Source organism: Microchirus variegatus (genome assembly GCF_963457635.1).
Source record: "Microchirus variegatus genome assembly, chromosome: 2".
NCBI lineage: Eukaryota > Metazoa > Chordata > Actinopteri > Pleuronectiformes > Soleidae > Microchirus > Microchirus variegatus.
This window is the reverse complement of record NC_139803.1, coordinates 15147548-15170853: the sequence shown is the minus strand read 5'-3', so window position 1 is coordinate 15170853 and position 23306 is coordinate 15147548. Positions and strand designations below refer to the sequence as shown.

The window sequence follows — 23306 nt, the reverse complement described above, 5'->3', positions numbered from 1 at the left end:
TCAAAACAACCAAAGTAGAAACCATGGCAACCAATGTAAACTACAAGTACGAGGGGGGGAAATAAGACAAAACGCTCATTACTGCTACAATTGACAAATGAAAGTGCTGACAAAATAAAATATGTAAACACATAATATATCAGCCAAAGTGGGTCAAAGGTCACCCAGGAACCTGTATTAGCCCATTCACCTGTCCTCATCATTTAAAGGTGAAGTAGTTTATAGTGACATCTAGAGGAGAGGCTAAAATTTACAACAACAAAACTGCTCCTCTGCTCACCCCCTCCCTTCTCTGAGCGCTACGGTATCTTCAGCCAGTCAAATGTCATCCTCGTCGTCTTTCTACGTGGTGCGGGCGTACGGTCAGGTACTGGTGTTCCTTTATCCGCTGTAAAATACGTGTGGTCCTCCATTCCAAACGCGTAAAAAGATCCGCTCTCAGCCTCGTCGCATCGCTCGATTTGTTCTCTCGCGTTTGTCTATACAGGCTTCCGTAGAAACATGGCGTCGTGGCAATGCAACAGCGGCCCGCGACCATGTTATTTTACATGACTTTTTGAAACACTACGAAAATGAAACAAAAAATGTTATACAGCGACTAGACAAGGAGGAGCACATAATATGTATACAAAAGTGGATTTTGGGTTATATAAACCCATAAATACTACGCAGTGTCCCTTTAAGTTTCCGGTGCATGAATTAATTTTTTAACCATCAAATTTTCATGTTTTTGTCATGATGCATGATACAAAATTGTGATTTAAATGGGTTACAATATAGGTACGCACCGAGAAAAAGGAAAAATAATTTCTTTGCATTTTTTATTTTATTGACTTATGATAATCATGACAATCAATATTTTTTTTATTTTTTTTTTTATAAATGAGACCCTACAGTATTTCAGATACAGGCCTCCAAACGGTTGAGACGTCTGTTCATAATAAACCTGATTTTCATCATTCATAAAGTACAACAATCAGAACAAGTCACATTAAGTGTGAGTGAGTTCAGCTTGATATTCATTTTTCAATGAGATATAGTGACTTAAAGTGTGGTCGACCAAATGGTTGAGTAGTACCTTAAAGGGTTAAAAAGCACACAAACACAAAAAACCAGTTCCACTAATATGAGTAAATGTCATTCATTTCTTTCCACCTCCGGAAGTGAGGAATATGCAGCTTCACCTATAAATGTTACCAAATGTTTACGAACTGTACCTTTAAGTCTACATATCACAAAGTTTTGTGAGGCTGAGAAAACACATTTGACATGAAACTAATCATAATTGGACATTTCCTACAGAGACTCCCAGTTGGCTTTTGTCAGTTTCACTGCCTCTCTCAATTGGTTGACAAGTGAACCAGCTGGATATATCAGCTGGGAGCCTGGACGTGCTGTCTCACTTGAGTTCACGGTGCAGGAGGAGGAATGGCAGGCTGGGGGATCTTCTTCCTTTCTCTGCTCAACTACAAGACGGAGAAGTATGTCATCGCAGAGAACAGGAGAATAGGAATACTGTTCCGACTCTATCAGCTGGCCGTGCTGGGATACATTATAGGGTGAGGTGCATGTCCACTGTTACCAACATGGCACAACGTAGAGAGTGATTCACAGGTTAAAAATAGCCGAGGTTGTTGAAGAGTACTTTATTGTGTGTCGTCTTTCGGGCTTGTCCGATTTGGAAGAAATTTAAAAACAACTGCGTTTTGTTTTTGAATGAATTCATGTGTCAAACTAGTGTAAACACAGCAGGTTACGTTACCACAGCCCTCGGTGTGTGAGGTCACTCTCACATATGATAAGTAAAGAGACTTGCAGTGAAGTGGCATAACAGGCTGAGCGAGTATGAGGGTTAGCACTAGTCGCTAGTTTGACCTCAAGTGTTTATTAAAGCGAAGATGTAAGATGACACACACAGTGGCTGCTGCAGGGGTGGTTGTAAAAACGAAAGGGGGCCTGCTCATGTTCATGTTCTGGTTTTATTTCTATATCACTTCAGCTTTTTTCCAGGACCAGTAGACATCATGAAGACCAGAACCCAGTCTGAATGAAGCTGAATTGTGTTTGGGTTAAGATTAGACATTAATATTATAGATTAGACAAGGTTTGGTTGGGCTGCACAAATGAACGGTTGCAATTGCAGAGTCCTAACAAGGATAGAAGTAGATTAGAATTGACTATTTTTGCACACACAGCAATTGGTCGTAGGGAATTTGATCACTTATCTGCGCCTGGGGAGCAATGGGTATTGGGTGCCCTGTCAGCCCTTGACCCATCCCGGGATCTAAACCGGCACTGCCCATAGATTTATTGTTAACAACCTGTGTGTGTGTGTCTGTGTGAGTGTGTGGAAACTGTAGTAGTTCCAAAATTAAAGTTATACAGTCATTATAGTTCCAGAGGAGCTGCATGACATATCCTGCAATGGAGTCCAGGATATATTTACACATTAGCATTACTTCTGTCATCTGCCACATGCTGGTGAACACACTTAACGACAGTTAGAGTGTGAGTGTGTTCTTGGATAGCTATCTTTGTGAGGACAAAAAAAATAAATAATGTATAAACCATATGGGCAGAAGACATTTTGGGAAAGGGAGGACATTTTGTTTGGTATTCACATTCTTATCATATATCATACATATCCTGTACATACCGCAATTTATTCACTTCCTGTACATACTGGATTATATTCCCACAACATTTGAGATACACAATTCAATTTAATAATTTGAATGTTTAAATTTTCTATTATTATTCATATATTATATTTCTACTTTTATAATTTAAATGTATTGTAATACTTTCTACTAGATACTAGAATACTTTCATTCTAGTTCTTGATTTTCAGAACTTTACACTGATTTCTATATATAGTTTTCGATGGCTGAAGCAACTGTGGCAATTTGAATTTCTGAAGTATTATGATCCCGATTCTAATTCTGGTCTTAGGTGGGTGTTTGTGGTGAAGAGAGGCTACCAGGAGAGAGAAGAAGCCATCCAGACCTCAGTCATCACCAAGCTCAAAGGTGTCACACTAACCAACAGCTCCGAGACGGGGCTTCACCTATGGAGCGCCGAGGACTATGTCATACCCCCAAACGTGAGCCTGCTCTACCTATCTGTCCATATATGTATCTATATACCTAAAGAAGAACCCCAGTGTTTTTTAAGACAATCCATTCCCAACATGCAGAGAACGCATATTGATGGCAGAGAACTCCTTCATTAGGCTCCTGTCCAGAGAGATTACGAGGCTATTGAGGTTCTGTCGTTGTGGATAGCATCAGATTCGGCGTCTGACTAAACAGATTTAACATTATTGGACTTCTCAGGAAGTGTAATTTATTTAACCTTTTTGTTTCTTGACCTTTTTTTTGGCAGGGCGAGCAGGTGTTCTTCATCGTGACAAATTATGTCGAGACACCCAATCAGAGACTGGGGGTCTGTGCTGAGGTGAGGAATCCCCCTAATATTGAAATAATTGTTGATTATATTCTTACACATTTCATGACCACGGTTTATTTTCATATCCTTCAGAGTTACAAGGTGCCAAGTGGACGGTGTCTAAGTGACGATGACTGTGTTGAAGGGGAGGTTGTAACAGCCGGCCATGGTGAGCTTTGATTTAACAGCATCCTCTAACACCATGGTTCTCAAACTCTGGTGCGTGTACCACGGTTGCAGGAAAATAAGAAATACTTTTTCTACTGTAGAAAATGAAACAAATAGCAAAAATTACAATAAATTAAGTATTAATTAAGGTGATCTCATCTCTCGCTCCATCTTAACCCACTAATGACATCATGATAATCAGGCCATCTGGATTTATTTTGATTTTATGGCTGCAGAATTGTCAAAAAAATGCTCAATGAGTGAGTGCTTCTGCTCCTTTTTCAAGATACCTTTGACTTTCAATATCTGGCCGAAGTGTTATTCAACCGTTTAGGAATTACGGTACTGAGAAGCCTTTACCAGTGTCTGAAGTATGTGAGGAAGATGAGGATGACGAGAGAGAATTTTAACATATTTTAACATTGCCGATAATGATGTTACTTCAAGATACTTGGTACAAAAGATTGAGAACCACTGCTTATCCATATTTTAGAATATTTACTTCTTGTACTTTCCAGACTATCGATTGATTAATCGGTGTTTGTCAAACCTGGAAATGACGATGTTCTCGAATGTCTTGTTTTGTCCACAAACCAAAATTATTTAGTTTTAATGATTTCTTTGTTTTATGGAGTAAAGAAACCAGGAAAATATTCACATTTAAGAAGCTGAAACAATCGGAAATCTTGTTTTAATAATAAAAACGCTTCAAACCGATTAATCGATTATCAAAATAGCTGAGGATTCATTGTTTCAGCTATACTCGGTTACGTCTTATTTTGAAATAAACTCTCTTCAAGCTCGACCTTGCCAAGAATCTTCTCTGTCTCTGTCAGGAATCAAGACTGGCGTCTGTTTAAACAGCACCGGGACCTGTGAGATTCACGCCTGGTGTCCAGTAGAATACAGCAGACGGCCCACGTGAGAATCCCTTCTTTCTCTCAGAAAACCGTAAAAACTGGGGCGACTCTGTGCTGATGTTGCATTCACGGCGACTGTGACGCCTCGCAGGGACCATGATATTTCACGGGTTCTATTTATTGCTTATAGAATCTGTCAGCTCCAATTTTTCCCCCCCTGACACAGCTGTCTGTCTCTATTTTGTTTTTTTTTCCCCCATAGAGAGCCTTTACTGAGCGAAGCAGAAAACTTCACCGTCTACATCAAGAACTTCATCAGGTTCCCAAAGTTTGAATTCTCCAAGTAAGTGGTGCTGATTGTCGTCATGTGTGTGTGGATTCAGAGGGTCGTGACATAAATCACCATGAGGACGAAGGGGATATATGTTCCAGTGGCTGCTTTAAATATTTTTAGGGTTCAGAGAGCCTTCTATTTATACTGGGCTGTGCAATGCACTCAGTGAGACAGTGAAACAGTCATCTGAGATGTCCTTGACAGTGGGCCTCGCTTTGGACAGGTGTCAGATCAGATAGAGCAAGTCCAGGGAGCTGTGCTGCTCTCCCTCTCTACTCCTCTGCTGTTTTCTGTCCCGGAGAGATGTCACTCTTGATTCAGTCAGTCATGATCTTATTTGAAGTACACACTCTTATGTTTCCTCCTTCATCTTGGTGTGCATTGACTTAATCGGTATTGGCAGGAAATATAAATTCCACCCATATAATAAGTGCTACACGAAACATGAATTCTCTTCTCACACTCTGAGGGTGCAAAGTGTTTTGTCTATCATGCACGTCTAAGGTTACAGTTAAATCAGAGTGTGTGTTAAATGGAGTGAGGGGTTTGTAAGGCTGAGCTGAACAGTACGAAAGAGCCAAAAATAAGACATTGAGAGAATTAAGTCTCTAACATCTCGGGTCCTGCATTAAAACACAACGTTCCTGTCCCTCTTCCTGTTTAGTGACAGCAGTAGCACGACAAATGTGAAGGCTGCAGGGACTTCTGTGTCAAAATAAACATACTTTGTGTCGGGAAACACAACAGATACCCGGTGAACGCTGTTGTCTTTATTGTTTTGGATACAAAGCGAAGGCAGTTGCTTTGTTCTGTTGAACTGAGAGTTGCCTCTGCCAAAACACAGTTGGTGTCATTTTTCTATCAGCATTACAGTGTGCAGTCAGTTTGATCATCATGACAAGAGAAAAGCTGTCTCGTCTAACTGTAACGTATCCAAGATTTCCATCCTTAATTGCAGTTATACAGCGTTTTAAAGATTCACATTTACACATACAAATAAAACAGGTAGTAAATTGTAAATAGCTGCCAGATATTGGAAGTTATTCTAGAAAAATGGGCAAAAGCACATAGTCACATTTTTCTGTCCTTTTTATGGTTAGAGTAAGCAAAAAACACATGTCCAGACGGACATTTTGAGGGTTAGATGTTAAAGGGTTAAGGGATATAAGTCCATAAAGTGCAGAATGAATGGCTGCCCAATAGGTATTTGTGGTACTGATGTCACATCTGATCACATGATTAGTCTATTTAGGTTAAGGGTGGGTCAAAATTTCGATCTGGTGCTATATCATAATCCTTCCTTGCACAATACAACAATGTTTGTGATGTCTCCTCGCAGTGGCACTGCTCAAATGAATGAGGGAAAATTGGGTGGAATCAGATACCTGACTGAAGAAGAGGGAGTTTACAGCAGTATAATGGCAGCGATACCATGTTAACTACGTGTATGCACTTATGTTCACCACGAGAGAAATCCTGAACTTAACTTTCCGTTATCGCTATATGATTGAATCACAGGATCATCGTATCGTGATATTATTGGTATTGTGGACCATGTATCGCATCGTGAGGTACCCTGTGATTCCCACGCCTACTTTAAGCGTCTGCCATCTTTGTGTCATAAGACACAATATAAGATAAATATATACTACATAAATATAATATCGCCTGGCATTCATGAAAGAAGCTGTGGTGCACAGCTGCAGACACTTTCTTTACAGACTGTCAAGCCCTTCGAGTTGAATTGTGTTTGTGATGTTGGGCTATATCAATAAAATTGACTTGACTCATTGGAATATGCCTGAAAATGCCAAGAGTCACCCATGAAAAGTTTTAGAATCAGAGCCTGACATTTAAATGACATACTGATATCTTGTATCAAAACTAAAATGAAAGCATGAACACAACAGATCAATAAGTCAAAACGCTGGGTACTGAATCACTGCGCCCTCCATTTTATCACCAGTTATAGAAAATAACATTCATCGCTGTGTTCTGTAAGCCAAAGCTGAATGCTGTCACATTGGTTAACTTGAAAACAGAGTTTGGGGGAAAAAAAGCTTTCAAATACAAGCGCCCTGTCATCCTGGAACGACTTTAAACATGTCAGGGTGACCCTACTTCTTTTTGAACTGCAACTTACACGATATGGACAGTAATTCCTTTGATTTTTGAGTCATCTATTGCTCTTACTTGTTGATGAGCACACTGTTTTTACTGGGCATTTGTGACCCAATGCAGCACTCGCTTCAATTTTTCTCTTACAGCGTTTATATGGATTTAGAACATAAACTCAAAGATGCATGTTGCCCAATTGAAAAGTATAAAAATGTGATAAACAGTAGATCAATAAAATATTTCCGTTTCTGATACACATTTTTCACATCTTGGCCTCTTAGGTCAAACGTCCTTGAAACTTCAGATGACCGCTACCTGAAGAGATGCTCATACGACATAGAGAAACATCCTTACTGTCCTATCTTCCGCCTGGGAGACATCGTCAGCTGGACTGGACATGACTTTCAGGACATGGCTGCTAAGGTACAAAGTGTCAAACAACGTGTCTGTATTAATGATTTCACGGAATGGTGAAAAGGAGGTGAACATGAATTAAAAATAAATATTATAGGATCCAGTAATGCAATATTACAACCACACCAATCTACACCAGAATCATTTCACTTCTTCAGATGATAAGCCACAATAAATCTATTTTTGGCTTCATGTGATTGTCAAAATAATAGGAGAACAATGCACTTGTTGACTATTGAACCTAAAAAAGAAATTATTACCATAAATTATGTATATCATTTGAGACCAGCCATGGAAAAACCAGGAACAAGTAGGCTGAGGGACATTTTGAGTTATTGACATGTTCTGAAAGTGTGATTTCTAAGCTTTCCATCAATGTCTAAATGTCGAAATCTGAAAATCTGCTTTAGGGAGAATTTTAGCCTCAACAGAGTTGCTAAATCATTAACATCACAGTCAATACTTCATACACAAAACTGTCATTCACACATTAATCACGCACCTCAGGTTGGTTTGTTATATTAATAATAATACACATACTTATAACAGATGCTCACATGCTTCCGTTACAGTATATAATAGGATTATCTGATAGAACACAAGTTTCTGTGCGTACAATTTGCACTTTAAAACAACAATACTGCGCTAGCTAATAACAATGTAGCCACATAACATTCTGAAACGCACAGTGGATTATTAAAAGACAGCGTCCAGCATGAAAAAAAACCCTTTTAATCCATGTATGTGACTCTGAATGAACACTAACCCTAACATAGATAAATGTCGTTAATGAAAACTCACCCAATAAAAAGGTAGGTCAATAAGAGGTGCTTCATGGTGCTTTATTTTCATTGCTGTCATCATGTCGTCATCTCAGAAGTAATTCCTGTGTCTGTTCGCCTCAATGTGTCTGGTTATTCTCATGTCCTTCCACTCTCTTTCGGCCGCCGAATAGTCCAACCGTTTTTGTATAAACTCTGGAGAAAGTTTATACAGTTTTACAAGTTAGCATAAAGTCCGCTAGCTTAAATGCTACTAGCATGACGTCCACTAGCGTAAATGCTAATAGCATAACGTCCGCTAGCATAACACAAGTGAGAGACGTCGGCATGACTGAAGCCTCTGTCTTGGTTAGAAGTACAGCCAAAGTTATGTGCTGTAACAGCCATTTAGTTTTTATGTAATGCGTTTTTTATTGTCCATCTTCATTCGACAGTGAACACACACACACAGCTGAAGCACAGCAACAGTGAGGAACCTCCAGCAATGTGACGTACCGACGCAATGCACCCTGGGTACTGAGTAGCCACGCGTTTCCTCTGTGACTTTTGTTGTGAAAAAACAACAGAAGGCAAGGCTCACTAGGAATCACAGCAATCAAATAAATAACCCTTAATCACATACAAGGATTATGGTTTTAAGACCCACAATAGTGTGATTTGAAGCATGCAGTGGCTTCTTCGAAACTACAATTTGTATAATTTTGAAAAAAATAAAATCCTAATTTTGGAAAAAAAACAACATTTTTTTCTTTGTTTACTCGGTTTGCTGGGCTACTTGTTGCTACTTTTGTCACAGCTTGACTTGACCTCATTCACCTCATCACTTTCTAACAGCAGATTTGGAGAACGATCAGGATTATAAAATGCTGTTCGAAGTGGGAGAAAGACAAACCTCTTCTTCCGCAACCTCATACTTAGACTTTAAAGGAAACATTTATCACCCGTTTCTGTTGCCGCTTCCTCTTAATGTGCCATAACAAACACAGGCCATTTATGGGGACGCTGGCTGCCCTGCAGTGTCTCACATGTTTTATGTCCTTGAAACAACTTGTACTGGTTTTGAATGCTTGTGAAGCCCAGAAAAGTATCAGTAACATTCACATTATTAAGCATATACCTCTGTATTTAAAAGCATTATTGTTATATTTACAGAAACACACACATCACAGAAAAAAGATCAGAAATGTCCTTCATTCCTCAAGCTGTGAAGATATAAACACATACAATTAAACTGTCTGGCTGATCTGAACCAAATGTCAAATGTCCTGCTTTGTCAATCCAGAGCTGCTTCTAAATGCAGTGATATAAAGCACATTAAAAGTTCAGTAAAGAAAACACTGCCATATAAATCCAGACCTACAAAATCACTTCATTTCTCTCCTTCAGGGTGGCTCTGTGGGTGTCCTCATTGAGTGGAACTGTAACCTGGATAAGGACTCTTCACAATGTAACCCAGAGTACAGCTTCACCCGCTTGGACATGAACATGAACAACTCAGTCACATCAGGATACAACTTCAGGTACGGCCGCTCAAGACGCCACCGCCTGTCTCATTTTCATCTTTACTCTTTAAATTGTCTTTCTCTGTGACTCCAGATATGCCAGGTACTACAAGGATCAAAACGGTGAAACCTATCGCACTTTGTACAAAGTGTACGGAATTCGCTTTGATATCATGATAAATGGCCAGGTACTGACTGCGGTGATCGGAACACTTTGTTTCCAGGTTAAGTGTATGATTCCCCGACTATAGACGTGCAGTGAATGTCTTGTTATTGTTTTGCAGGCTGGAAAATTCAATATTGTTCCCACAATAATTGCCATAGGTTCTGGTCTTGCTCTGCTGGGTGCAGTGAGTAATTTACTGAAATATTATGTCCATGTTCAGAGGATAAAAGGTGCGACTTAAAGCTGCAGTAGGCAGGATTGATAGAAAGATGGATGATCTATAGCATTGGTTCTCAAAGTGCGGCCCGGGGGCCAATGGCGGCCCACAGAAACATTTCTGGCGGCCCACAATGAATTACAGTTGATACTTTTAATCCAGGAGCTACTAAGCTTGTTAAATGTTTATTGGACATTACTGGGTACAGACCAATAAGTGTAAACAAAAATACTGGGTATTTACCTGGTTTCTGTATGGTGAATTTTAGTGTATTATTGGGTTATAAGCTGGTAATAAGCAGGTAGCTACAGCCCCCAATTACTAGCTATTTACCCAGTAAATATATGGTAACAGAAATGTGTTACTTGGTATTAACCTGTAATTAGAAGGTAAGAACAATGGCCAAAATACTGGGTAATTACCTAGTAAATTATAAAGCGTTATTGTATTAACGCTAAAATGACATTATATTAACGCTTATATTACTTAACACTAAACTGTAGAACTGCAATCTGGTCATTAAAATGATTACAAATGGGATTTCTTTCTGGTTTTTTTCCTTTGGCGGCCCTCAGTCCAATGTTGGGTTCCTAAATTGGCCCTCAGGTAGCAAAACTTTGAGAACCCCTGATCTATAGGTAGTTAAAATACGTTTTATTGTGGTTACTATCGGACTTTCGCTTAGCTTTTGTGGTTTCTTTGCAGCATATGCATTTGGTACTGGTGCTGGAGTTGCAGTCTTTATTCAAAAGGAACCTGTAAGCAGAGTAGTTGCAGTACAACAGCCAATCGGAGTGCGTGTTCTTTCTCTGAATTGCCCTGTTTATTGGTCTAATGGCACTTTTCACTGCATAGTGCCGCCTACTACTGCCGTGACCTCGTTTTACACACAGCACACACAAACTAGTGACTCGTAAAGCAGATGTTTTCAGTGTACTGAATCATTAGAATCAGTAAATTCAAAATATTTGTTCAAAATACAGCGGTTGTGATGTGGCACACCGCTCGCGATCAACAGCTTTCGGCAGGGCTGTTGCTAAATCAGACTTCTCTGTTAAATATTGAGATTTTAGACATTTCCTTGCTAAATGTTGGAGATTAATGCACGTTTCGAGGATTTTTAAGTCGTTTTAATTGATCTCGTGCCTCTTCCTGTGACGACAGTCGGACAAATCAGTGGGTAGCAGTCTGACAAAGTCAATAAATAAAAGTACCAGGTACTATCGCTAATGGAAAAGCAAAGTAACCGTGCGAGGCACGCCGGGACCGTGTAGTGGAAAAGCGGCAAAAGTCTCCCATGCTAAGTAAGAATTTGCGATAGATCAAAAAGCCCCCACAAATCCTGCTTACTGCGCCTTTAAGTTTGAAAAATGTTATATCACAGCATCATTAGAGGATGATCAGTGATAAAAAGACTGAAAATCCATCCATGTTTTCTTCTTTCAGGGAGCCTTTGCATGTGACATGATATTACTGTACATGATGAACACAAGCTCCTTATACAGAGAGAAGAAATTCGAAATCATCAGTTTCAAGTATGACACATTTCATTATTCATGCTTTAATAATAATTAAAAAAATATATAATGTCAGTAAATATCACATTTGCTGACACAACTTTGTCTTATTGCATGTACCAGGAGCGAAAAGAGCGAAAGGACCAAAAACAAGGACGGAAAGGCTGGAAACCGGGAGAAGAGATCCAGGAAAGCAGGTGCAGAGAAAGGGGTCGGCAACTCTGTGAAAATATCAGAGGAACGTGAAGATGTGGAGGGATCTCATCCCACCGCAGACAAACGGGGTCCCACCATTCCACGCAACACAGGACAGCGATACTCTTCCCTTCTCACCCCTCACACCGCAGAGCCAAGGCATCATATCACTTTCTCACCAAACAGTTAAACACGTGTACAGAGGAGGATAACAGTGGTCCTGTTTATGCCGCAGGAGGTTAAAGTGAAGAAAAACAAACAAAAAAAACAACAACAGCTCGGATGAATGTCCACGTCTCATCTACTTGGCATGTTGCCAAGTTTGGGAGATGCTTGGCTTGACTGGAAACTCGGTGGGTCAACGAAATGTCAGTGTTCTGCATGGTGCAAATGGTGCAAAAATAGGAAGGTGGATTTCAGGTGGAGACCAGGAACCAACGGTTTAAAGTGGAGTTTTCAAAATTGATAATATGCATATAAATACTGTGAGTCTTTTGGCGAACTACCAAATATATCCCAATTCAAATGCAAAGAAATAATTGTCCAAGATAATATACTTTGGACTTTTTGACTGTTAATCAACTCAACTCAACTCAACTTTATTTATAGAGCGCTTTAGGCAGCTAAAGCTGGTACAAAGTGCTTAACAGTACAATAAATAAAACATGGCACATAAAACATAGGAGACAAAATAAAAACAATAAAACTATAAAACAGTAACAATGTTTAAATAATAAAAAAAACAATAAAACTATAAAACAATAAAAATGTTTAAACAATAAAACACTAAAACAAGAGCAGAGTCTCATGCTGAGTTGAACGCAGAAGAATAAAAATGTGTTTTAAGATGAGTTTTAAAAATCCATCTATTTACACATTACATCCTTCCTGCAGGGCCACACGATTGGTGTAGTGGTTTGCACTCTTGCCTTTGCAGCAAGAAGACCTGGGCTTGAGACCAGGTCGGAACAAGGTTCCCTTCTGCATGAAGTCTGCATGTTATACTTGTGTGTTTGAGGGTTTCCTCCCTCAGTCCAAAAACAATGCAGATCTGGGGATTAGGTCAATTGAACACTCTAAATTGACTGGAGGTGTGAGAGAATAAGTGGTCTCTATGTGGCCCTGTGATGGACTGGTGATCTGTCCAGGGCGTACCCCACCTATCGCCCTATGTCAGCTGAGATTGCGCCTCGTGTGGCGATAGAAAATGGATGGATGGATCCTGCTTGCACGGTTAATGCACACTGCCCTGGCCCCAAAAAAGTCACCAACTGAAATCTCAGTTGGACTGCATTCACCTTAGATGCATCTGCCATGGGACTGCTTCAAGAAGCTTAGATCTTGCACTGATGAGAGAACTTGATGACTCATGCTACCCGAACCATTCTTTCTCAATTTGAGCCTGATGAATATTAGCAATGTCATCTTTTGTTGTGCCCCAAAATAAACTGGTTGTTCAGTATATGTACTAGTACTAATACTAGTATTTACAACTACAACACTGCCCCCCACAGGCTTGTATGGAAGCCATTAAGGACAATATTGGGAGTATGTTACAAAGGTCTTGGTTTTTACCATTGTCACTCTAGTCATTAAAATTACAGCAGGAAATTACTAGTCAAAATTAGGGCTGCAACTGTTGAAATGTGAAATGTTGAAAAATATTATCTGGGTTTCAAAAATGATTCAGTTTTAATATTATATGGAGCGAAGAAACCAGAAAACATTCACTAAAAAATCTGAAAGCTGGTTTTAATTAATGAAAAAACCCACGATCTGATTAATAAAATAGGTGAAAAATAAAACAGGAAATCAGTTATTTTACACCAGATACCCCATAAAGTCAGTGTTGGAGAAATTATGATGTAATAAATTGTTCTATTTCAATGCACTCTATGTAAAAATGTCTATCTCTTAATCGTCAAAAGGATGCTGCATGCAACTGTGTTTTGACAGATGTGATCATTCTGTTAATCACTGCTCATGAGATGTTCCCTGATGTGTTGATTGTGACTTGTGCCGATTATCTGACGTCGTGTTGTGCTGCGACACAATCGTCTTCGCAACCTCGTTCTCTGATGAAGCCGACTGATAACTGTGTCACGTGACATCGGTCTTCACTGGTGATGTGCTGATTGTTAGTGAATGGACATTGAAATGCAAGGACTCCTGTTCCTGTTTGTATTTATTGAATATTCTTTATTGTTGGAAACAAGTGCGTTTGTCATGTTTCATTTCATTTAGTGATGCTGCATAAATCTATACAGGCAACTTGTATAGAGGCATTAATTCAAATCAGTTATCACATTTATAATTCTATAATCTGACCTCAGTATTGTACATGAAATGTTAAACAAAACAGTGTTAAAGTGTTAGCTGTTTAGATACGTTACACAACAACCTATATTTTAATAACCATGGCTTTTCCTGTGGAGTGGATGATTCTGTATATAGAGCAGAAACTATAGGTTTCTGTAGGTTCACAGTTACAGATTAGCATGAAGAAAAGTGGGACTGTTTATCCTGCATATCCTACAGTAGATCAACAGACCTTCACTAATGCCTTATCTACAAACAGCAGGGCAGACAATTTTAACCATGTAGGATTAGACAGAAATAAGTCAGGGTTATGTTAAATCATTTTAGTATACATGCACCATTCCATAAAGGAAAGTCCAGAACAGGACGTAGGTAAATAGACCTCCGACGAGGCCTCCGGTGAAGAGCAGCCTCCGTGATTTGAAGCATTTGTTCCACCGCCGTCCTGCCTTCAGGATGAGCAGCAGAGAGAGGAGAAATGAGGCGAGGAAATAAAAAATGAAGCCATAGAGTCCCGTCAGCCCCAGGATGCCAGCTGTTGCTCCAGACAGAGCAGACACAGAGGTGCGGCAGTAGTCCAGCACGGCGGCGTTCCCCCTCACGGCCACTTCACTGATGAAATGCGGACCCTCTCGCTTGGCGACGACTCCTGCCATGTTGGCTCTGGTCTGCGATCACAGAAAGATTCTGCTGTTGCTGCTGTAACAGTGTAGATCAGGAATGATCGTCAGTACAACAATGGTCATTACCGTACAGTTACGACACAATTGCACTTGCAGTACATATAATATAGATAATAAAATAAGCAGTTTAAAATAATGTAAATAAAATGTATGTAACATAACAGATGAAGTTAATGCTGAATCACAAATATTAGAGGACCTAAAAATACGAGGATCCCAAATACATTAATTCAAATAGATGTAGAGACAAGCATGATCACTTGTCAAATGTTTCATAGATTGTAAATATAGTATTAATACCTGCGTTTGTTTTAAATAGCGTTCCCTGTATCGCAAAAGCTGATTTCTACTAAGATAGTCTGTTCAAAGTTTGCAGTCAATGATAGCCAGTCAAAACAATCGCTGCTACACTATCAGATGAACATTTCAATACAAAAATATGCTAAATAAAGCTGTCAGTGTCCATTGGTAGGTGTTAGCTTAGCTGCTGAGCACAAGGAATACATTTCGCTACATTTAAACGCAGCCTCACGTAACAGAGAGAAACAGACAGTAACAACACTGTGTCAAAGTAGCCTGACTATTAAACTAAAACAAACATTGCAACGCCGCAGGTAATTAATGTGACTGCACATTAGTGCTGACGCTAGCCTGCTACCACCGTTAGCTCCGCTGGTGACTCGCCGACAGTAAACTGGGGATGACAGCTGTACTTACGGGAGATAAACACGGAGATATGTCACTTTCTCACAACAAGGTCACAAACACATAATCTGTGAGAGACACTTCACAAACTGCTGGATGGATTTTAGGAGATGTCAGCCGGTGTAGCGAAGAAATAGCACATTTATTCTCACTCAGACGACAATCCACAGCAAAAATCGGCCATATTCATCCGCAGTGCATTATGGGAGCAGGGCAAAGAGGACGCAACAGTGTGGTGCGTTCCATGTTCGTCAAAACGTAGGAAACCCCAACTATATAGGTTAACGTGTCACTCTCTTGAGGTTCTAAGTTACACCATACTGAGGTGTTTTCAAAAGCCCATCTTCACGAGAGAAACAAACGTTTTAAAACAAAGCGTTTTTCTCAAATTTCTCACATTTTAATCGCTAAATCTCCTTTATTAATGAAATAAAATAGTGGTAATTACATTACAATTACAGTGGTAAATGTCAGTATACGAAACTGTACAGATAAGACTGAATAACACTAAAAAAGTAATAATAGAAACAAAATAAATTAATCAAGTGCAACAGGTACACAAAGACAAAAAAGGAGACAAAGATAAATGCTTGATTGTAACAGCATATTTACAGGCAAGTATTTTTCTATAAATGAAAATAAAATATGTACTTAAACAAAAGCTAAAATAAATAAACACAACAGAATGTATGTTCATCACAGTTCCTTAATATTATTTGCCATTGTTTACGACACTGCAATAGTCTCAGAAAAAGTTTATTACTATTTATTAACCAATTGATGATATACATAGGTCTTTTACAACATTTCAAAATGTAATAGTATATACTAAGTCGGGAAGAGGGATGCCCCTTCTGTTTATGAACGTTGTTCTCTCAAAAGGATTTTCGACAACATTGACAACCATCTAAAAGATAAAGTTTCGATTTCCTTCTGCTCGTGAACGCAGCAGAGTCGACTTTGCCTTCTTGTGATGATGTCGTCCAGCTAATAGCAGCGTGAACTGAGCAGAGCAAAAGCAGACAAATCTGCTGCAAAATGTCGACTTATATTCTGGGTGTGGATGTGGGAACCACGTCGGTGAAGGTCGTTTTGTTGGACAGTGACTCCAGAGCGGTGGCTGCCACTCACGCTTTGACAACTGACTCTGACACCACTGACAACAGCGAGACGAAGGCGAGTTGAGGCGTTCACGCCCCTAACAGCTGTATTACTTTGAAGCTCGGAAATATGAACTCTGTGTGTTTCTGTTGTGGCGCAGGCGAAAGAGCAGGACACGGGTTTGATCATTGACGCCCTGAATCGCTGCGTCGCTTCGCTGCCCAGAGACAAACTGCAGCGTGTCCTCAGCATCGGTGTGTGTGGACAGATGCACGGAGTCTTACTGTGGAAAGCACAGAGTGAGTGGTGAAGGAAGTTAAAGCGCGCGCTGTGACATTTCAAAACTACGTCTAATACATGTAGGAAACAACGACCGTGAGAGACACTGTCTTAATAATAACATTATAATGACTGCAACACACTCAAAAACTACTATAAATGATATCTGATGCATTTCTTAAGCTTGTTAATGTTCAACAAGGGATACTAATTTGAGTCAGAGACAGTGAAACTGCCTATATATGTGGTCAAATCTGCTGTATCACAAATAATCAGGCTTAAAATTGAAGAATTATGTTAAATGATTAACCTTTTAAGGTATGTACCAAGAAAAAAGGAAATTTCTTTTCTTTTTTTAGTATTTTATCTACTTATGATAACAATAACGACAATCAATATATATATATATATATATTTTTTTTTTAAATTAGACGCTACAGTATTTCAGATACAGGCCTCTACCAAACGGTCGAGACGTCTGCTCATAATAAACCTGGTTTTCATAATTCATAAAGTACAACATTCACAACACGTCGCATTAATAAGTGTTAGTGAGTTCATCTTGATGCATTTTTCAATGAGATATAGTGACTTAAAATGTGGTCGACCAAATGGTTGAGTAGTACCTTAAAGGGTTAATGTATGTAATAAGTATCATAGTCTTTGAATAAATCACTCAATATTAAAGCCTTTGAATCCAGGAAAAGACAACAGTGATGCCATAGCATGATATGACAGCATCCTGAATCCATCTTGTCATAGTATTAATATCGTGTTGACTAATGCCCCTTACAGGTTGTGACTGGTCCAGTGGAGACTTCTTCACCGCCAGAGACACCAGTCAGTTGATCACCTGGCAGGATGGACGCTGCAGCAGTGACTTCCTGTCGTCTCTTCCGAGACCGGACTCGCATCTCAGCGTGGCCACAGGCTTTGGCTGCGCGACAATCTTCTGGTACATGAAGCACAGGTCAGGACAAAAAAATAATTATTTAGCCCCACATGGAAGTATATTTTTCACAATTATCAGAAAAGTACCTTGAATTACATCCATTTTGTCATATAATAATCATGACAGTATTTTTTTTCAATAGGCCTGAGTTCCTTGAGGACTTCACGGTCGCAGGTACCATCCAGGACTATGTGGTGTCCATGCTGTGTGGTCTGGACCGTTGCGTGATGACGCCTCAGAACGCAGCCAGCTGGGGTTTCTTCAACACCACCACCAACCAGTGGAACATAGATATGTTTGTAACATGATTAACCTCCTGATTTAACAACACTTTCAGTCCTGTGCTAAAAACAGTTTTTTTAGTCAGATACTAAAAGCATGAAAAATGTACTCAACAGTGTCACAGAGTTGTTTTTTGCTTAACCGACATAACAAGCCCATCCGTGTGTGCATGCTCTAGTCTGAAGGCTGCCGGCTTCCCTCTGACCCTGCTTCCTCACTGTGTGCCATCTGGTGACTTGGTTGGACAGACATGCTTCGACTGGCATGGCATTCCTGCTGGTACGCCAGTAGGGGCCGCCCTGGGAGACTTTCAGTGCTCTGTCTACTCCTGCATGAGTGCACGGACAGATGCAGGTGAAACAGGAAGTCCAGTCGGGATCACACTTAATGCATGGAATGCATCATGTGCTCGTATTTTACTACAACTAATATACTGCTTTTAGGTACAGGTGTACGATGGGTTAAGTGTAATCCTGCCATCGCTCACTTGCATGTCACATTTGTTCCTGTTCATTTTATACTTCATAATCTCTTATATTGTGTCTTATCCCTGTATTCCCAGTTCTTAACATAAGCACCTCCGCACAGCTGACCTTTGCCATGCCAGCTGACTTCAAGCTTCCAGATTCTCCTCAGCCGGACTCCGCCATTTCCTACTTTCCCTACTTTGACTCCGTCTACCTGGCAGTGGCGGCGTCGCTCAACGGAGGGAACATACTGGCCACTTTTGTGGACATGCTTCTGGCCTGGATGAAAGAGCTCGGTACGTGTAGATGTATTTAACCTTTCATCTGCACATGAAACTGAAAGGTATTGATATTTAAAACGTGCTACATGTAGGGTTACAAATTGAAGGTTGGGAACTTAAATATAGTTGGTAAATATTATACTGTAGCATAATCTTGGCCAAAACAAGTTGAAGCAAGATTCAATTGTTCTGACCAAAGACGGAGAATGGGTCACAGTGAAATAATGTCTTGTTTACAGCTCAATCGCATCAACTGTTTCCCTCCTCCTCACAGATGCCGAGTTGACTGAGTCACACTTATACGAGAAGCTGATTGCTTCTGCCCTGGAGCAGGAAACCAGCGATCTGAGGATAAGTCCTACCATTCTGGGAGAAAGACACAACCCTCACTGCCTCGGTCAGGTGACCAACATCTCCGCCTCTAATCTCTCTCTTGGTCATGTGACGCGGGCACTGTGTCGCGGAGTCCTGGACAATATTACCTCAATGTTGCCAGTGGAGCGTCTACAGCAGGCAGGGGTCAGCAGGGTCGTGGGCAGCGGGAGCGCACTCGATCGCAATGAGGTGCTAAGGCAGGAAGTGGAGAAGGTGTTTCCTCAGCCGGTGGTTTACAGAAAGAATGCGGACTCTGCTGCCGGCGTGGCCATGGTCCTCTGTGATCGACCTTGAATGACTGTTGTAATCGACAGGAGAATCCCTTTGTCTTTACACGATGATTTGATGATTTTGCAAATTTCTGTTTGGACAAAGAAAGAAAAGGGCAAACTTAAATAGTGCCACAAACTGTGATCTGGGAGGATGAAATGTTTCCCTGTGCAAGGTGCAAAAACCAAGAGCAGTTCAACATGTGCTGTTAGGTTGGACCAAAGTACAGAATCTACCTAATGATTAACACTTTAGCTGCTCAATGCAGCCACAAATTTGTACTTTCAAACTATTGCTTAACTTTTAAATAATCACTGTTAGATTTAAACCAATGTGAAATGGGTTGACTTAATGCTGATTAAACCCAGCAGTTCCACACAACTCTCTCTGTGTTTCTCATTATCCAATCCAATCTAACTTTACTTGTAAAGCACTTTAAAAAAGCACAGTGGACCAAAGTGCTGTACAGGACAATAAATAAAAGACATTAAAGCTCACATTAGACAATTAAATACATTAAAACAAAACAAGAAGGGGGCAAGGAGGGGAAACCTGGCTTTTGTATTGTTTGTGACACATGTCACAAAGTGACCTGTGAGTTTTATAACCCTTTTTAGCTTTGAGCAAAGGGCCATGTGGCCTCCAACCCAGATGCATGTGACCTGATCCCCACAAAGGTCATTTTTACACATTTTGTGCTGATGCATTTACCACCTAAAGCCGTTTCAAGCTATTATACAAAGACATAATTCACAAATATTCTTCTCCTGTACAGAAGGAAGTCAACAGCCCACATCGTGACACGGCTAAAATGCTGTTGCTGATTTTTATTTACATTTTTAGACTGTGCATAGTGAAGTATCGCATCAGTGGTTATCCCTATCCACAGCAAGAATTGTCACAGATAATTGAATTTAAGGGAAATGTGTTTCCTCTCAGCTTTAAGTTGGTTTTTCTTTCCATCTCATTCTCTTGCTCTTTACTGCACCACTCTCGTCTTAAATGTCTTGGTAGCAGTCTGGAGCTGCTTAATAAGAGCTCAAGTCTACACAGTAGATCGCGGCAGGTCATGGTGTCTGAGAGCTTTTTTGTATTTGACGGATTCTTGGGTGGAACATGAACATGTACTTGGCCCCGTGTCCGTCCATTATCAACATCATGAAGCAGATTTTTATCTGACTTACTCATGTATTGTACAGACAAATTGGGTGATGAGATCATTCACTTCAGCATTAAAACATACATTTGTACATTTCTTATTTAAATTGCTGTCTGATAAACATTAGCAGGAGACACATATGGCAGTGAGCGGTACAATGATCTGGCAGAGAGCAGGAGCAGGCTTCTTAAGCTGAGTTAATTAGGAGACATCCAGGTATCCTTGATTGATGACGATGAGGAAATGTGTAGAGACGGAGAGAGAGAGAAAAAGGTCAAACACCACAAGTACATCACACATATGGACACTATAATCACACATAACTAGAATAAAGCAAGACTTCGGGAACATGAATATCCAACCACAAAGAGTTAATGAATAAAGAATAAATAATGTGACATTTTTAACAAGTGCATTTCCTGATGACAAAATAGAGAGGGATTGGCATGATACAAGTCATGGAGATAAAAATGTGTACTTGGTAACTTGTTTATGAACAAAACGTACCAATAATGAGTGGGTTTCCCATTATTTTTGGATATAACGAGTGTGTCAGGGACCTCTGGCAGCCTCTCACCTAAAAAAGCTTATTCTAAAGCATGGAAAACGAAATATTTGTGAATTTTAAAGCAACTATACCCTGCAGACATGGGCAGTGTTTTTCTCAATCCTGGTCCTCATTATTCAAAGGAATGGGTCGTCACCAGGTTTTTGCAGAGCTTGTCGATGAGCTGACCATATCAATCAGATATGTTGCAACAGAGAACATGCAGGGAAGTGGGTCATGAGGACCAGGATTGAGAAACATTGCTTAAGAGGAGTATAATATCAGAGTTTCTCAGTCCTGGTCCTAGGAACCCACTGCCCAGCATGTGTTAGATGTTTCCTTGCTCCAACATACTTGATTCAAACCGATTCAAAAGCCTGACAATGACCCATTCATTTAAATCGGATGTGTTGGAGCAAGGAAACATCTAAAACATATACAGAGTAGTTGGTCCCCAGGACCAGGATTGAGAAACACTGCAGTAGACCTTTGTTCCTCATTATTCAGATTCTGGATCAGTCAGAAATTAATCCAGTAATGATAACTGAATCTTTCCTATGATCTGATTGGTCAGTAGTCAGGCTGTATAGTGTCTGACCCTATAGGTTATAACATGTTTGTAATACACTTTATAATATTTGACTGTCATATGAAGTTAGTGATGGATTGTAACCAGATAGGTTTCGTTCTCCCATGGCAATGAGGAACGGTTGTGAGAAGTGATTGTCAGCAAAATCCCCAGGCCCCAGCAGTCCAGGAAAAGATTACTGAGGGTAGTTGTGACCCAGACACATGTGACTCACTCCATGTGAGTTTTTCAGTTGTAGCAATGAATGCTGATCGACTGAAGTTGCTCTACAGCAATTTCTGCTCAAAAACAAACAACAATGTTCTTCTGTTTATATATTTATTTTTGGTTGTTGTTTGTTGAGAGAAAGCCGGAACCAAGTCAAATTCCTTGTTTGTGTGCAAAGTTTGATTCTGTTACAGCATTGGTTACCAACTGCTCCAATGAACCTATTGAAATACTTTTGAAATTACAGTGTCTTTGCAGGGCACATTTTTAAAAATATTACATTTTCATGTAGAAAATGACCATATATGGTTCCTTGCCCATTTAGGGTATACAAATCATAAAGATGTATGTATAAAAAAATACATATAAGGTTAAAGGAACATTTATTTTTAGTGTTAACTGTCCCCACAAAAATTGCAATTATTTAGAGAAAGAGCATGTCCAGTCATGAAGTGTCATCATTTCAAAAATAAAGCTGCAACTATAACTTATTGTCATTATTTTCATTGTCAGATTTCGTGGGGTGGGTGAAGTTAATATATACATATACATGTACATATATATATACACATATACATACATACATACATATATATAAGACACAGAATCCATTTAAAACAGGCTTATTATTTCCAGATTATAGAAAACCATAGTTTCACTGAGTGCTGAGTGTCATAATAGTTTGAATTTAAACACAGATGCTGGGTTTTTTTTCACTCTAACATGCAAATATGCTTCTGTCAGAGTGAAATGAATATACGAAAAAAAGAAAGAAAACGGCATTAATAATCCACGTTTGTGACTGAATTGTAATTCTACTGTTCTTTGACTTCAGTTGGCTTCGAGGATTAAAATTCTCATGACAAGAGTTGTAAATATATGTCTCACACTCTTGGTGCCCTCTTTTATTGTAAAACATATAAGGGAAGTCGTCCTGAGAAAGGAAACTGCGCTGGTATGCAGAAGCTGTGCAACCACACACTCAGTCACAGGACCACAGCTGCACTAAACACACACACAAACACACCCGTTGAAGTGAAACTATTTAGGAGGCAGATGAGACACGCAGGAAGCGCTTCAATAACATTAAGGACTAAAAAGCCAAATTATCATACACCAAATAAAAAATAAATGGGGTAAGTTCCTCGTTTATATTTACCAATTTCATGAGGATATTTATTATCTATGCTCCCACTGTTGTGGTTCAGTGAAACACATTTAAATCTCAGTTGCTGCTCCTTATTGAACACATCCCCATCAAACATATCTGTGTTCATGTCACATGATACTCTACTTGCTGTCTGTGTATGATGTGGGATGGTCAATACAGCATCCTTTTAAGAGCTGCCCTCAGAGCTGCTCCAGTAAAG

General features: G+C 39.7%; 3 protein-coding genes across 3 annotated transcripts; 2 read left to right on the top strand and 1 right to left on the bottom strand.

The window, feature by feature from the left end:
- Window positions 1–1418: 1418 nt before the first annotated feature.
- Window positions 1419–13935, top strand: p2rx5 (purinergic receptor P2X, ligand-gated ion channel, 5). The gene is made up of 12 exons (XM_083909224.1): window positions 1419–1559; window positions 2953–3103; window positions 3385–3456; window positions 3541–3616; window positions 4452–4536; window positions 4738–4818; window positions 7209–7350; window positions 9510–9643; window positions 9720–9813; window positions 9910–9975; window positions 11455–11543; window positions 11649–13935. The coding sequence occupies exons 1-12, from the start codon at window positions 1429–1431 to the stop codon at window positions 11908–11910; spliced, it is 1383 nt and encodes a 460-aa protein (XP_083765350.1). The 5' UTR covers window positions 1419–1428; the 3' UTR covers window positions 11911–13935.
- On the bottom strand, window positions 13406–15603 carry emc6 (ER membrane protein complex subunit 6). The gene is made up of 2 exons (XM_083909235.1): window positions 15440–15603; window positions 13406–14738 (listed from the first exon to the last, which is right to left on the bottom strand). Exon 2 carries the CDS (start codon window positions 14693–14695, stop codon window positions 14363–14365), a length of 333 nt encoding a protein of 110 aa, XP_083765361.1. The 5' UTR covers window positions 14696–14738; window positions 15440–15603; the 3' UTR covers window positions 13406–14362.
- An 862-nt stretch (window positions 15604–16465) lies between these two features.
- Window positions 16466–19967, top strand: shpk (sedoheptulokinase; the record flags this gene model as incomplete). Its single annotated transcript, XM_083910791.1, has 7 exons — window positions 16466–16603; window positions 16689–16827; window positions 17603–17777; window positions 17902–18054; window positions 18220–18395; window positions 18604–18804; window positions 19064–19967. The coding sequence occupies 7 exons, from the start codon at window positions 16466–16468 to the stop codon at window positions 19456–19458; spliced, it is 1377 nt and encodes a 458-aa protein (XP_083766917.1). The 3' UTR covers window positions 19459–19967.
- Between the last annotated feature and the right edge of the window lie 3339 nt (window positions 19968–23306).

Excerpts from the sequence above, each read along its gene's own strand:
- p2rx5 (XM_083909224.1), top strand. The coding sequence starts at position 1,429 with ATGGCAGGCTGGGGGATCTTCTTCCTTTCTCTGCTCAACTACAAGACG. Across the intron at positions 4,537-4,737 it reads GAATACAGCAGACGGCCCAC|AGAGCCTTTACTGAGCGAAG; the intron begins GTGAGAATCCCT and ends TTTCCCCCATAG. Across the intron at positions 9,814-9,909 it reads ATATCATGATAAATGGCCAG|GCTGGAAAATTCAATATTGT; the intron begins GTACTGACTGCG and ends ATTGTTTTGCAG.
- emc6 (XM_083909235.1), bottom strand. The coding sequence starts at position 14,695 with ATGGCAGGAGTCGTCGCCAAGCGAGAGGGTCCGCATTTCATCAGTGAA.